Source organism: Microtus oregoni, unplaced genomic scaffold (genome assembly GCF_018167655.1).
Source record: "Microtus oregoni isolate MIOR12 unplaced genomic scaffold, Mior012 000020F_ref0000438, whole genome shotgun sequence".
In the NCBI taxonomy this organism is placed as follows: Eukaryota; Metazoa; Chordata; class Mammalia; order Rodentia; family Cricetidae; genus Microtus; species Microtus oregoni.
The window spans coordinates 32,251,693-32,267,538 of record NW_024543079.1 but is presented as its reverse complement, the minus strand read 5'-3'; the positions used below and the strand labels follow the sequence as shown (position 1 = coordinate 32,267,538).

At 45.2% G+C, this 15,846-nt stretch overlaps 1 protein-coding gene across 2 annotated transcripts in view; it reads left to right on the top strand.

The window, feature by feature from the left end:
* The window catches only part of Plcb1 (phospholipase C beta 1), a 676,602-nt gene that overhangs the window by 517,032 nt on the left and 143,724 nt on the right, over positions 1-15,846 (top strand). For both annotated transcript variants that reach the window (XM_041670151.1, XM_041670152.1), the window contains exons 12-14: positions 4,692-4,774; positions 10,427-10,511; positions 13,556-13,733. In XM_041670151.1, the coding sequence (XP_041526085.1) occupies positions 4,692-4,774; positions 10,427-10,511; positions 13,556-13,733 (346 nt within the window). The remainder of the gene's footprint in view (positions 1-4,691; positions 4,775-10,426; positions 10,512-13,555; positions 13,734-15,846) is intronic.

Genomic DNA, 15,846 nt, shown 5'->3' with positions numbered 1-15,846 from the left:
AAGTGCAGTGCAGGACCCATGTGAAGGGCTCCTAAGCCTGGTGCTTAGAGACCCCTCTTCCCTCAGACAAATCCAGTCCCTGCTCTACGCAATTGTAGTGTGCATTCCCAGAGCCCATGAGTAAGACAACTTTGTAATGGAACAAGGGATGGGGCCTTCCACTCGCCATTGTCTCCTCCTCAAATTGATCCTTGCCACTTAACTGTGTCATTCACTCAACTCACGCTATAACAAGGACTTTATGAGCCTCTTGCTGTTCCCTGACCCTACCAGGCAGGCTGTGTCACCGCACAGGTTGTACTGAAGTTCTTGGCTTACTTCTTTGAAGTGCTCTCAAACGTCACTCCAGTAAATGACTTCGAGGGCATCTCTATTTCATACTACTACTAGGGGTGACCCCATACCATTCAGAATGAAATTCTCATTACCCCCTCACTCTGTATTTTTAAATTTCCATGTGGTATCCAGTCACCTTGCGACAGTCTGCTTAACTTCATCACTGCATTTACGTAATCCCCACAAAGGCAGGGTCCTTCATTCTGTGAGCCGAGCCCATCTTGCTACAGTGCATTGAATTAAACTTGACTCAGAGATGGTGATCAATAGAGATCTGGAGTTCTGCCATCCTAGAACAATCAAAGGGCAGCCTCCCTTTCATGTCCATCACCTTTCCTCTGTCCATTATGTAAGAAAAATCTGCCTCTCCACTGTCTCGTGTGAAATTCCACGGGTAGCAGCATGTTGGTGGGCAGCGAACATCCCTTCCACTGTTTCCTGTGCCTTTGGAACTGACTTCCCCAGTGTGACTGGACTGCACCTGACAGTTCAGTGCACAATGAACGCAGCAGCCTCCATGCAAAGCTTGCCACTTGGGTGTCACAGCGTTTATCTGCCCTGAGTTTATGTGTTCCTGAGCACTGCCACATGATGGAACTCACAAAGCAAGTGTTCCCGTTGATATATGATACCTGCTTATTGTGTGGACAAAAACAACATGTTACACCCTAGGGAGAGGGAGGATGCTGTAAGTCAGCCTCTTTCTGCCAGCCTTGGAGTTGTGGCCCTGGCTCTACTCCTTGTCCCCCACTGCTTTGTTCCTGTTTTTATGCCACCTGCCCTGGTCTTTCTGACGGCTGTCCTCGAAATTCACCTTTCTGTCTCCCTCTCCCCATTCACACTCGGCCTCTGTCCTCTTTACCTAGGATGACCACCACACTTCCCACTCCATCCCAGGACTTTTCTCCCCTCAGGCAGCTACATTTGACCAGCCATTAAATGGAACAGAATGGAGAAAGGCACGTGATGGAAATGGATGAAATGGTCAACCCAAGCACTTCTAAAAATAAGGCTTCATTTTTCGGAAATAATTTAGGGTATAATTTTATATGGCTCCACCAACGTCCACCTATCTAAATTCCCACTGCTCCTGTCTGTCAAGGGCAAAGGCATCCAAGGGAAGTTTTCCCAGTGGAAGTTAGTCATTGACCTCTGTGTTCAGTAGGTGTGGTGGTTTCAAAGAAAATGACCCCCAAAAGGAATGGCACACTATTGGGGCCATGTGGCTTTGTTGGAGTAGGTGTGGTCTTGAAGGAACTGTGTCACTGTGGAGGTGGGCTCTGAGCTCTCACCTATGCTCAAGCCACACCCAGTGATTCACTCTACTTCTTGTTGCCTGCATAGTCTTGGAGGAATAGGAAGCAAAGGTACAGGAAAGGTCTTTAACGCCCATGCCACTAATGTAGCATGTATGAAAGAGCGAAGCTTAAAAGCCATTGCTAGTTTTCTGACCCTTACAAAATATTTTGAAACATTAAAAAAAAAAGAACAAAATTCCCCTTAAGAGGACTTAGAGAATTTTCAGTTGTGACCAACTTAAAATATTAGACAAAATTCAGTAAAGTCGTGTTTGATATGAACATTTGAAAGAGTGTTTTAAGCAGTAGTTAAAAGTATTGTAGAGTTGGAGGAGAACTGGGCAGAAAGAGGAGATAGGAAGATGGGTGAGAAGGAGAATACAGATGTTAGGGTGCTGCTCGTCAGCTGACTGTCGGGCCAACGATGATAGGCTCCAGGACCAGCTCTGGCTCTGCCACCGCAAGATCTTGGAAAATCTTCCCATCAGTTCAAGCCTTATCAGCAAACAGGTGGAAGGAATACACTCCTCCTGGGCTCACTGTAAACAGAAATGCAGGTCATGATTTGCCCAGCACGCGGGAAGAACCCTGCAGATGTGAGTCACTGGCATCTTAACTAGAATGCAGAAAGCCAAACTTGCATCTTCTCTTTGCGAAGATAAAGGTTGTCGTGTATGGAATAAGAATCCATAGGGATTCTTATTCACCCAGACTGTAGTGTATGGAATAAGAATCCATAGGGATTCTTATTCATCCAGACTGTAGTGTATGCAAAAGAATCCATGGGGATCCTTATTCATCCAGACTGAGGGCTGAGAGTAGAATTAAATCCCCTGTAAGACTGGTGAGGGGAGTTTCAGTGTCCTGTCTGCTTGGCCCATGCCCACTAAGAAGGTGCCAGAAGCCCATGCCTGTGTGTTAGCCAGCACCATCCTGACTTGGTTGGGAGCCTGTTTGCATCCACAACCTGTGTGCGAATGTATGATATAAAAAATGTTACCTCCTGACATCACTTGCTTTTTATAGTGCACTTATTTTGATGGACTCGGCTGTGATAAAAAGTTCAATTGATTATGTATGAAAGGCAATCTGTGAGTTCACTTCCAAGAAACAGTAAGCGTGGTTCTTGCTCTGTGCAAGCACATCCTTCTTAGAAGAGATATGCAAATGCAGCCCAGAATTAGAAGGCCTCATTTATACTCCGGGGCAAGGGAAGTGGCTTAATGATGTGTTTATAAAGAAAGCTTTGCACCACACAGGAAAGGGAGAGGAGTCCAAGGGAAAGGCTTTAGTGTGCAGAATGGGAGCAGAAGCTACAACTGGACAGGAGAAGGTGCAAAGAGTCTATGTAAATAAACGCAGTGTGTGGGAGTGTGACGTTTGAATAGTATGGATGGTGGAACACTTAATAAAGAAGGGGCTGGGGAGATGGCTCAGTGGTTACAAGCATTGATTGTTCCTCCAGAGGATGTGGGTTTGATTCCCAGAACCCACACGACAGATTACAAGGGTCTGAAACTCCTCCAGGGGGGGTCGGCTGCCCTCTTCTGTTCTCTATGGGCACTGCATGCACATGGTACGCAGGCATACACGCAGACAAAAATTTTCACACACATAAAATTGAAAAAAAAATCTTATATATAAATAAGTAAATGAGATTGTATGTCAATATCAGTTAAGTAAAAAAAAGCACTTTGGAAAAATAGTGCTCAAATGCCCAGTGGTGAATATACTTTGCAATCTGATCCTTTGATCATCACTGTAGACAGTTTATAATGAAAAATAATTTGGAAACCTGTGAGAGACTATGAACGAGTCCCTATTATTCAGCTCAGGTTTTCTTTTTTCAAGAGTCTATTCCTAGAAGAATGCACCCATCCAACAACTGATGACTAGTTAATTCAATCGTGGAACTTCCATCTTTCTAGAATTTTGGGCATTTACTGAAGCTTATGACATATAATCTATTTCCATTGTTGGGTGTAAAACCTAGGGTACCGAGTATCCTACCACTGGGCTCCAACTCCAGCCCTGACGTAAACATTTAAAACAAGTATAAAAGGAAAAGTGAAGTACTGCTACATGTTAGAACACATATGACCTTTGAAAACACACCAACCCCCAAAGCCATGTATTCCACAGTTGCATGTATTTGAAAAGTTTGGGAGAGCAGAACGAAGAAGACATAAGGATTCAGGTTGTAGAGCCGATTGCTGAGAGTGTGAGCGTGAGGTAGGGCTTGGGGAAAGCAGGCAACTGCTAATGGAGGTAGTTGGAGAGGATGAAAAATAAAGGTAGACTCTGCTGGTATTTATGCATTTGGGATGCTTTAGACACTGTTGTCATGAACACAAGGCCTATCTCCATTTGTTTGCTCTTTGTTTGACTTTGATGCAGACTATCAAAACCAGGATCTTGCCAACTCCAGGCAGATACCCTGCCACCAGGCTACATTCCTATCCTTTTATTTATCTCTTAATAACCATATTTATAAAAATATGATTATCAAAACAAAGTCACACAAATGCATGAAAAGATAGACCAGAAGCAAATATAACCAAGTGCTAATAGCAGTTTGGTTCAGAAAGTAAATTTATGAGTAAAAATTTTTGCCTTATCGTATTGTAAAATTTTTCCTGACAAGACTAAAATGGTTTCATTACAAAAAAGTGGAAGCTACAATCAGCAAATAGAAATACATTCCCCACCTTCCCCTCCACCAAAGCCCACACTTCTTTCTTTTTTAATCATACAGAACCAAAATTCAGAACTACACAGAGCATTCCAGCCATTCCAAGCCATTTGATATAATTCTAAATTTTTTTTTTTAAAAAAAGACAGCTATTTGAGCTGGGCATGTGGGTCAGTAGTAAAGCACTTGCCTAGCATTCATGAGGGCCTGGTTTTAACCCCAGAACTGCTATAAACAAACAGCAATGGAAACAAAACAGACACACACAAAGACTGAAACAAACACCCTCCCCACCAATTTAACTCCAAGAAAAAAATGCACACACATTGCTCAGTGTTGAATATATACGTGTGTTCTTCTCTTAGGAAGTCATAGAAGCCATCGCAGAGTGTGCGTTCAAGACTTCACCTTTCCCCATCCTCCTGTCCTTTGAGAACCACGTGGATTCGTAAGTATCAGGAACTTTCAGTGAGCAGTCTTCCCTAGCGAGGCCTCTTTAGCAATTTCCCACCTGAGTTCTAATGCTTTGCTCTCATTGGTGGTGTCCTTCAATCGTGTTGTGCAGTGAGTGGCAAGCTCTCATCTGTCAAGGAAGAACTGTTCATTTAAATCCTAGTAGCTCTGAGCTAGCCTCTGGGCTTGTGGGGTCTATCTTCATGTCGTAGCACGATTTTGAGGACTTTGCTTTACAGTGTGGTAGAGTTCATTGTCTTTGTACTGATGGTCTATTACTGACTTGGAATGCAGTGGGCCATTCCTTTTTTTTTTTTTTTTTTTTTGGTAAACCAGGCTGGCCTTGAACTCACAAAGATCCAAAGATCTACCTGCCTCTGCCTCCCGAGTGCTGGGATTAAAGGCGTGCACCACCACCTCAGGGAGATTCTTAAAGCCTTCTTTCAGCAACTCCTCCTGCTACAAATCTCGTTAATTTTATTGCCTCACAAGTCCAGTTCCCTCTGCCTGTGTCTGGTGGTGGAACACCATACACTCTTTCTTCTTTAAACCTTAGTTTGAAGTGGCCAGTTTCCTCAGTATCTGTTTCTAGTTTGTTCTGAGGACAGTGCACCATTTACGGCCCTATGTTGTTTGATTGCAAGCATCTCATCCTGTGAATGATAAAATCTCTATACATGATTTTCCTCACACTCCCGAGGAGGCATGGATGAGAACAGAATTTATTCCATTTCTTGCTATTTCTCCTCACCCCTGCAGTGACTGCATTTAACACCTGGTTTGCAGAAACAGCTCAGATTTGCAAGGGACTTTATCATTTTTCCTTGAATTCCAACAACGCCTAGCCACTTTTTGTTCAGGCATAACAGTTTTCAGACTTGCTGGCAGTGCCTGGCTTTTGTTTTCTTTAATAATGGACCTTCAGCAGTGTTATTTTCTTCAAGAAGTGTGTCTACTTAAAGGAGACAAAATCGAGAAATGCAGTTCAATTTGCAGTCTCACCCGCTACCCAGTAAACTCTCCCTTGGGGTAGACAGAGAGACCACATGTACGACCACCACTGACATAGGAAAACAGCAGCAAACACTGTTCCTAATATGTTACATGCTCTTGCAACCCGTACTATAAACCCTAGTGTTGACCAAAGGAACAGTAGAGTGACCCTTATCTCACAGGTAAAGAAACTGAATCCCAAGTGAGTATTTAGCTTGCCCAAGGCTGTGCAACTGAGGTGAGATTCCAACCAAGCTAGCCGGGCTTCAGAATGTAGGCTCTGGATCAACAATACATACATGCTCATGCACGTGCACATGCGTGCATATGTGGGCATGCACACACACACACACACACACACACACACACACACACACCCCATATCAGAAACCCCTAAGACATGAAATCAAGACAACCAGAGCTCATCTGTCAGTCAATGTTCGCTCTGATGTGGCTTGTGATCTTCCACAGTTTGGAGATCCCAAACTGTGCACCAAACCTAATTCCTACACTGTGCACAAAAACAAAGAGGCTGTAGCACCAGGATGCTGCATTTTCTGGGTAAATGAATGTAGCTGTTGCAAGTTATGTGTAATTCACACATGAGGAAAGAAAACCGGGAAATGACCTTCCCGGGACACACAAGTGTGACAATGTTAATGGCAGCACAGGACAGAAGTGCTGACTTCTGATATGAATGGAGTTGTTTGACAGGTCCTACTCCACCTCAACGTAGCCAAGTAGCTCAAGCCTAGGCTTTCCCGGGAGGAATACCATGCACCCATTGAAAGGCAGTGGACTTCCTTAGTGAATGGACCCCTATATTTGATGGGTGGGTCATCTCACCTAATTCTGCCTTGCTCCTCATGTCCTAGCTCTTTCTTTGTTACCCAAAGTAAAGCAACCCTCAGAATCTTGAACACAGTGACCTAACACCACACCCCACACACATCACGGGCCTGCTTTCCATCTCTGGTAAACCATCTCAGGGTCCTCTGTCCCATGTCTGCAAGGCCGGGGCTCAGAACTTCTCCCTGCTAATTTGGTCCACACTATCAAAAATATGCTTATGTGTGGCGGGAAGAAGTTCACAGATTTTACTATTTTTCTCTTCAAACATTCGAAATCACCTACCCATAGATAACGGGGGATGCTACTCTTTGCTACTCTCTACCCTCACTTGCCTGCTACCGAGGATCTCCAGAGAGCTGCTCCCCACTTTTTAAACCCCTGTTTAAAAAGGACCCCCACTTTCTGCCAGCAAGATGGCTCAGTGAGTGAAGGTGTGGGCTCTGGAAGCCTGGCAACCGGAGCTCAGTCTCACAACCTACAGAGGTGCTGGGAGAGAACCAGCTGTGCAGAATTGACTTCCAATCTCCGCATAGCCACTGTGTAGCACACAGGCTCCTTGCTGTACACTTACCCTCCACCACCACCACCACTACAAACAAGAAGACGGGGGAGAAGAGGGAGGGAGAGAAGGAGGGAGGGAGACAGAGAATGTTAGTTTTATAAGGTCCCACTTTATGTGTGATTTAGCATTTTCAAAGAAAGATTCTTATATTGAATTGGGTCGAAGTGACTTCCAAGCTCGGCTTTACCACAAACTGTGATTTTGACAAGGTCTGGAAAAGGGCATTGCTTTAGTTTATTTTGTAGGGTTTTACCCCCATGCCATAGGGTATGTTCTTTGTCAGAAGACTGCCTTCTTTGGCAGATGCTATGAGGATATTTTAATGTGTTTAGGAATATGTGCCATGACATGAAGCTCATAATAAGTGTGTGAATTTTTCTTTCTTTATATTACCATGGCAGTTGATGTTGATTCTCTAAAAGCCACAGAATTTCTTTGCTAATTGTAGTTAATGCCATTTATTTCTGTGTGTATGACCTGCAGTTAAGCTCTCTCTGTTTTCCACTGATGTGTGTGCATGCATGTGTGCGCACATATGTGTGTGTTCAGTTTGCTCTCTGCTCTCTTAGGAAGGCATTTGTCTTTATTGAGAACACAAAGGGCCTGACTGTTGAATAGCACACTTTGCTACCTTGGATACCTGCATCTTCCTCCCCTGTCTCCCCTCAGACGTCTTTCCCACTGCAGTCCCCAAGGTAGCAGCATATGTTCCCTGGGAACTGTAGTAAGAGCTGTGGGCCTCTTCCCACAGCCCGGCTCCTGGCCATCTGGCTAGATTATACCCCGAAATAACAACACACAAACTGTATTCATTTAAACACTGCCTGGCCCATTTCTATTAATGTGTGTAGCACCAAGGTGCGCTTACCAGGAAGATTCTAGCCTACGTCCATCTTGGGTCGGAGCTTCATCGCGTCTGCCCCAGAGAGGAGAGCTATTGAGTCTGAGCTCACTTCCTCTTCCTCCCAGCATTCTGTTCTGTTTACTCCACCCACCTATGTTCTAACCTATCAGGGCCAAGCAGTTTCTTTATTAATTAACCAATGACCTTCCTCCATCAGGGAACTTCTTGGAAATTAGATCTAGATGTTGGCCCTATACGAGTTTCTAAGTGTGAAGCTTCATTTTAATGACACTCCACGTGGTTTGAATGATGTGTGTGGCTCATCAGCTATTCACATCAGAATTACCCACAGCCTTGCCCAAAATGCAGGTTCGCTGCATTGTTCCCAGGTTCTTCAGTGAAGCCTGGCACAGGTGCCCTTCTCCCAGCTGAAGTCAGAGACCACATGGGCCTTGCCGACTTCTTGTGTAAATTACCATGGGGCAAAAATCATCTACCTCACCAACCACTTCCCTGCCTGTTCAAAAGGTACCATCCACATAGCTAGTGGGTTGTCCTTAAACCACCATCTCCAGTATATTTCAGGCCAGTCCCTTCTCACACTTTGTGAGACCTATCATCTCTATCCTTAGGGCTCCAGAGACCACACAGTAAAATCCTGTTTAAGCAAGACAGGAACAGTAGAGAAGTGTCAGGCTTTGCTGTGGACATGATTTCAGCTGAAGCAGGGGGATTGCATGTTTGAAGCCAGACTGGGATACACAGTTTGAAGCCAACTTCAGTTACATAAGAAGACTTTGTCTCAAAGGAAAGATGTAAACTTGTCATGTGGGGCTTTTTAAGTTCTTGGAATCTTTTGTTTAACTCTCCCTGCATTTCCAGGAAGATAATAACTTTGAGAGTTGACATATGAACCCCCAAAGCTCACCTGACCATGGAGCCCTGCTTCGTTTTTGTTAGAAACAGTTATAATGAGCACTTTCCTTCTGCACCACAGCAAAGTGCCAGTCTAGGTAACCCCTTCCCAGAAAACACAGTGTATTCTAGGCTTTCCCTTCAGGGAAGGAGTGAAAATACGAATTATATCTCATAATCTTTATGATTTACGGTAAAGCACCATCATTTTCATCACAGTTACTAGTCCTCTCTTCAGTATGTTTTTTAACTAGAATGAAGTGTCTTTGCAGGATAACCAGGGGAAGTCAAGACCCACAGTCTGTAGTTCACAATCAAAGCCCATAAACCCCAACCCAGTAGTACTGGGTACTAAGTAATGATGTTTATCACTGCACAGGATGAGAAAACTGTGTTTTAATTGCATCTGAAAAGGTCAAGGGAAACAGGAGTGCTGCAAGGATGTGGATGTTCCCTCTCCCAGCGTCATTGCTAGGGATGGAGGCACAGGCTGTCTCGGCTAGCCACAGACAGGGCATCCCAGCCCCGTAGGATCCTTGTATATGCATCTTGGTCTGGCTGTTCTTCTAAGGTGTTTGTACCCATTGCTTCATTGCACTTTCTCAGAATCCTTTGTTCAGTTCCAGGAGCAGTTAAAATCCTTCTCCTGGTACAGATTCAGACCAGTTCAGAGCGAGGAGTTCAACTAGGCAAAGCCTGGTCTCCAGCCCTGTCAGAACAGGCTCCTCCCCGCAGCCAGCATGGGCTGCCTCCTCCCTCTACTCCACTCTTTCCACACAGAAAGGTTGCTGACATGCAAATCCTGGCCCAGAGGTGTCTATCTGCCTGTCTTCTCAGCACCCTGGCCTTTGAGGCAGGAGGATCTCAAACATCATGCCAGCCCAGACTACACAATGAGGCCATGTCTCAAAAACTCAGGAAAGAGAAGACTTGCAGATAGCTTTTGCCAAGGCTGCTTTGTCCTTCCTCCAGCAACCCTCTCATGCACACACACGTCTGCTTAGTTTTCTTCTGCATGTGTGGTTCTCTCTCCAACTACTTTCCTCTTGTTCTGACTCTTCCTTCCCCTCTGTTCTCCTCAGAGGTACTCCTTTTCTACCTTCTGTTGTGCTGATGCCTTTCCCCCAAGAGTTCGCATGGAATCGTGAAAACATTCCTATCCCAGGTGCCTTACAGTTGACATAAAACCAGGGAGTCTAACCAAAGGAACAAAGATTCTAACTCTGGAATCTCTTGGCTCCAGAGACAGGAAAGGCTGTACTGTGCCCTCATCTGGGTTGTTGAAAATAGCCCCACAACCAGCCTACGAGCTGCACGTGTGTGATGTGTGTGTGTGTGCATGTGTGCGGGCATGCGTGTGATATTCAGGATAGCGTTTCAGAATGATGGAAATTCATCCTGGCTGACCTCCTTCTGTGATCGCAATGAAAAGTAACTTCTATGAAAAACAATCCCCATAATTCTTTTCTTCTTGCTCTTAGCCCAAAGCAGCAAGCCAAGATGGCCGAGTATTGCCGATTAATCTTTGGTGATGCCCTCCTTATGGAGCCACTGGAAAAATACCCAGTAAGTAGCAGTGATGCCCTTGAAGGAGAGCACTTATTAGTCACAGGTGGGCAGCTACTGCTCTGTGTAGGCAGATGAGCCGTATGGTTTGATCCATGGGACTCAAGCACAGTGCCCAGCTGAAGTCAGAATGTATGTGTCTGTTTCCTTCTCTTTTCCAGTCTCGTCCCTCCGTCTCTGCTTAGAGAGACACAGCAAGTTTTTTGTTTTGCTTTGTTTTTGTGAACAAATGTCTGTTTACCCGACATAAGTTACTGGGGACAGGCCAAAGTAGCAGTCCCACAAAAATCTAACATGGTGCACCATGAGTTTATCGGGGTTAACTTGCAGCAGTGTGGCTGACTCGAAGGCAGCTGCAGACTCCAAAAGCCTACTCCAGTGTGGGTAGCAGCTCATGAAAGATCCATCTCTGGTGCTCCCTGACCGATAGGCAGGCAGCTAGACAGGCTGAATGACCCATCTCTCCTCCTGAGCTGTCCATACTGCTTATGTAACCATAGAAAGGGGCCTTGAGAATCTTGTCGATTTCAAGAGCTTTCTCAGGGTGTGAGATCTGTTTACTTTCTGAATCTCATCAGTCTCCATCTTCCCTTTGAGAGAGAATGTTACAGTCAGGAAAGCAAGGTCCTCTTCAATGACAGCTCACAGGGACAGTCCAAGAGACTCTAACCCCCACCCATGGATCTCTGTCACACCCTTTTGACATAAATGCAAAAGGTGGCAGCACTGACTTCTCAGCCTGCCTCTGCCACCTGCTGTCCACTTGCATCCACCTTGGAAGCCACGCTCAGGCTTCTGTTGCAGGCATGAGCGGATTAGATGCCCAAGTCTCCCCACGTGTGTTCAGCTAAAACTTTGTTAAACGTTGTTTGTAAGCACCTCCCTTATTGCTTTTTTTACCCCTTTAAACAAGATACCGGGAAGCTGAGTAGATTTGATTCCCTTAAATGAACAGTTATTAGCCCTGTCCGTGTGTCCCGTTGCTTGAACAGAGGACTGTCAGCCAGCTGGACTGCCCTTTCGGCAGCCTGACAGCCCTGAACATTATATGCCCTCCTTGAGGAAGCTTCTTGTTGCCAGATCACAACTCCAGTTCCATGAAGCCGCCTCTCTGTTTAACAACAGTTTCTTGCTGTCACTAGGCACCCAGACCAGAGAGGAACCTGCTTCCTGGTGGTTCAGCATAGGCTTGTGATTCATGTAAGCCCAGTCTTTAACTGCTGTGGGGTTCTGTGCTGGGATGGGTGCAGACACTCCTGCCACGCCCCCTTTGCCACTGTAGAAACAAGCTTTGTCGGGAGACATCCTCCTGTGCTGCCCCCTGGCGTTGCGGTATGAGGGTTCCTAAGACTTTCCTCCAGCCTGCATTGCTCTTACTCAGCAGGTGACTGAACTGGGCACTGGAAGAGGAACTGATGGGAGTGGCAGCAGAACAACATCACAGGGATGACAGTGGGGCAGGAACAAAGGGGCTAGAGGCACAATGAACTGGAAAGAACTGAAAAAGGGAAACTGAGACCCAGCTGATAGAAGTAATTACAAAAGAAGCTAAGCCTTAAGTTCCCAGTGTCCCAACATGTAATGTTTGAATTTCTATGTGCTCAGGGTCCTGACACCCTAAACTTTTTGGGGAGTTAGAATGCAAGTAGACACTACACCCTGCTGCCGATCACTGATGCAAAAAGCTGAAAGTGAATACAGCTGCCCAGGTCCGGGCTGCTGATGGTTAAAGCCCAACACTATGATCTCCAGCCGTAGATCGTTAGCTTCTTAAACCAGATCATTAGAACCCTGGCTCTCCTGGCTTGGAGCTGTAAGTCACTGGGCATCCTGCTTCAGGCCCCTGAGCTCAGTCTTTAAGTGTCTGTAGCTTGTAACACCAGAAGAACTTCATCTCCTTATGACCTCTGAGTATACTAAGGGGACACCACCCAGGGGACTAGGAGGAGCCACAACCCTGTTCAGAAAGGAAAAGAGCAGCCATAACCTAAAGTAGCCACTTCCTCCTGGATACTTTGTCCCAGAGTCTGCATGCTGTTAAGTGAGTTCACGCCAGTCCCCAGACTCATGACAATCAAAGACTAGAGGGTGAGCTTATGGGACTTCAAAAGATTTTCTAAAAATAAACCTATCTCGTGTCTTGCACACGCTCCCTGATACAGTAGCTCCTAACCTTCTCATGGGAAATTGATTTCCCATTTTATGAGCAAACTTGCAACAGTGAAATAACCCTCTGTAATAAGACAGCTTGAATCTCAGGGCTAGGAGGAGACCTAAAATCCTGTCATCCATCTTGACAAAACCCAACTAAAATCAACATGAGAGTCTGCTGTCCATAAAGCGTTGTCTGACAAGGTGACTTATTCGGAAACTGTTACACAACGTCATTGATTCTTCCTGTCAAATGTCGGGCCGTTCGCAGAAGATTCGGGTCAGAGATGACTTACACGTTCTGCAGTAAACCGGTTGGACTTCCACAGTCCATCAGAAATTGCCTAAAAGTCCAGGTTCACTCCCTCACATCTACCAGTACATTTCTATGGTCTGACTTTTGTAGTTTTATTGTGGGAAATGAGTTCAGTGCTTTAACACATCTCTTATTTAAAAAACAACAACAAACAAATGTAGGGCGCAATTACAACATTTTCATGAGCTGTATTGAACACAGTAAATGATAGTCTAGAGGCTGTGGGATCCAAAGCTATGTGGTGGGTTTGGAGAGATCTCTGAAAGGAGGGGACCCTTTTCTTGTTGTTGTTGACTTCTTTTTTTTTTTAAGAGCAGTTAACTATTGTTTCTTCATCTTCTTCTTGATGGGAAAAATATAAACAAGTAGGACTTTGTCAATTTTCAGCATAAATACTGGCATAATTAAAACATATGAAATAACTTGAAAGCAACATTCATGGGAAAATGTTGCAACTATGCATATGTGCTAGTTGGCTAAGATAAAGAAGTCAGTTAACGAAGTGTGATAGCATTCGTGATCAATAACTAATATTTGGGGAACAGTATTTCTAAACACCATGCTTTCTTTTAAACAGCTGGAATCTGGGGTACCTCTTCCGAGCCCTATGGATTTAAGGTATAAAATCTTGGTGAAAAACAAGAAAAAATCGCACAAATCATCGGAGGGAAGTGGTAAAAAGAAGCTCTCAGAGCAAGCCTCTAACACGTACAGCGATTCCTCCAGTGTCTTCGAGCCCTCGTCTCCAGGAGCTGGTGAGGAACTCCTGGGCTCACAGTGGGTGGATTTTCACATCTGCTGCTCTGAAATCGGCCTAGGAGGGCTTCTAGCTTTGGCTTTTTTTTTTTTTTTTTTTTGGATGCTTTAAGCTGCATTACTTTTCTGTGGCTACCACAAAGTTAACGAGTATGGCTTAGCCTCAAGCTCTGTAGGTCCAGAGATATCCGAGAAAGCTTATGGAATCAACCAAAGGTGTCAGGCAGCCTGAGTTCCTTTCTGGAAGCTCCACAGAAGGATTTATCTGTTTTCCCAAGTCCTAGAGCTACTCATGTATACTGGCTCATAGGTCCCTTCCTCCAGCTTCAAAGCTGTTGCGTCTCTGTAGCCCTTCTCCTGTTGGTCACTTCCACCCTCTGACTGCCACTGGGGAATGTCAGTTCTTAGACTAGACCCACTTATCACTTAGACCCACGGGACAAGTCCGAGGTCCCCCACCCGCCGCAGCCTGCCCCCCCCCCCCCCCGCAGTGTCAGCACACCGCTGGGAAGCTGCTCCTCTGGCTTGCACTTGAGGCAGAGCAGCTTTCCAGTAGTCAGTTGATTCTAAGCTTCCTCACGGGCAGCATCAGCAGGGGGAAGGAGGACAGGAGATGGGCCAGCATCAGCAGGGGGAAGGAGGACAGGAGATGGGCCAGCATCAGCAGGGGGAAGGAGGACAGGAGATGGGCCAGCATCAGCAGGGGGAAGGAGGACAGGAGATGGGCCAGCATCAGCAGGGGGAAGGAGGACAGGAGATGGGCCAGCATCAGCAGGGGGAAGGAAGACAGGAGATGGGCCAGCCTTTTGATGCAGTCCCCGAAGGGTTCTGGGCTGTGCAGTTCTCCCATGCTGTATAGGGCCCTTTAAAAATGTGCAATAACAAAATGACTTGCATTGTTTGTGAAAGCACCTAGGCAATGCTTAGAGTTTCTTCACATTAGTTTGAAACTTACTTTTTGTGGTTATGAAAAAAAAATTCGAAGGACCACTAGTTTTCTTTAGGTTATTTGTCATTGAGCCTATTTTTTCCCCTTTTCCAGGAGAATCCTGACGATTGCAAAGACCTCCTTATTGGGGGCGTGATGATGTTAAAAGAATGCTAAGCTTGACTTCAGGGCCTCAGGGCGTTTAAGATGAGGTGCTGACAGGGTTCTCAGTGGTTTGTGCCTAGCAGGGATGAGGCTCCAGGTCCTGTCCTCAGCACAGAAAAAAAAAAAAAAGGAACAGAGAGGGGAGGAAAGAGGAAGGAAGGCAAGAAAGAAAAAGAGGAAGGAAGGATGATGTTTAATATATTGACAAAAGCTAAGCACGTGTACCTACCCCTAGCCCCGCCCCAGTTCCATTCCTCAGGAGAGAGCTAATGAGAAATGGGTAGTGGTATTTATCAAGAGACTAGAAAAATTTCTATAAGCAGCGTTATTTAAAATGGGAGGCCAAACATCTGTCTGCTGATTATAAACCATGGTATAGTCATACAAAAGAATCATGTGTGTAATGCGGACAATTAACAGCTATACATGAAGGGTAAGTGGCTGTCAATGCAATAACCTGCAAAAGAAGCCAAATGCAAAAAAACTATAATTGCTATGTAGCTGCGAATGTAAGCAAAAGTAAGAGAGGCTGTGTGAAGTCAGGGTAACCACTGCCCTTAGAAAACTAGAAGGGGGCCATAGTATCTTCAGGAATCTGGTCATATTTTCTGTCTTAATGTAGATATGTCTTTATTTGAGGAAAATACATGCACTGCTCATATTTGTATATATGTTCATATATGTATGTTCCTACGCCTATCACACATAAATTCAAAGATTTTTAAACCATTGGAATGTTAAATTGTAAAATCTAGGGCGAGCGGAACGTAAGCATGGCCAACTTGGTTTGTTGTTCCTTTGGCTGGTTATTTGGGTTGGTTTAGTTTGGTCCTAGGAACCTCTCCCATGCTAGGCAATAGCTCTGCCTCTGAGCATGTTACACCACCCCCTTAAGCCCTGACTGAGCTGGATTTAACCTTTTCTTCTGTTTTCTGTTTCACCTGGCAACTGCTCTTGTTATTGAAATGGACAATGTAACGAACAAACATTATACAATTCTTTCAAAAGATTCCTCCCAC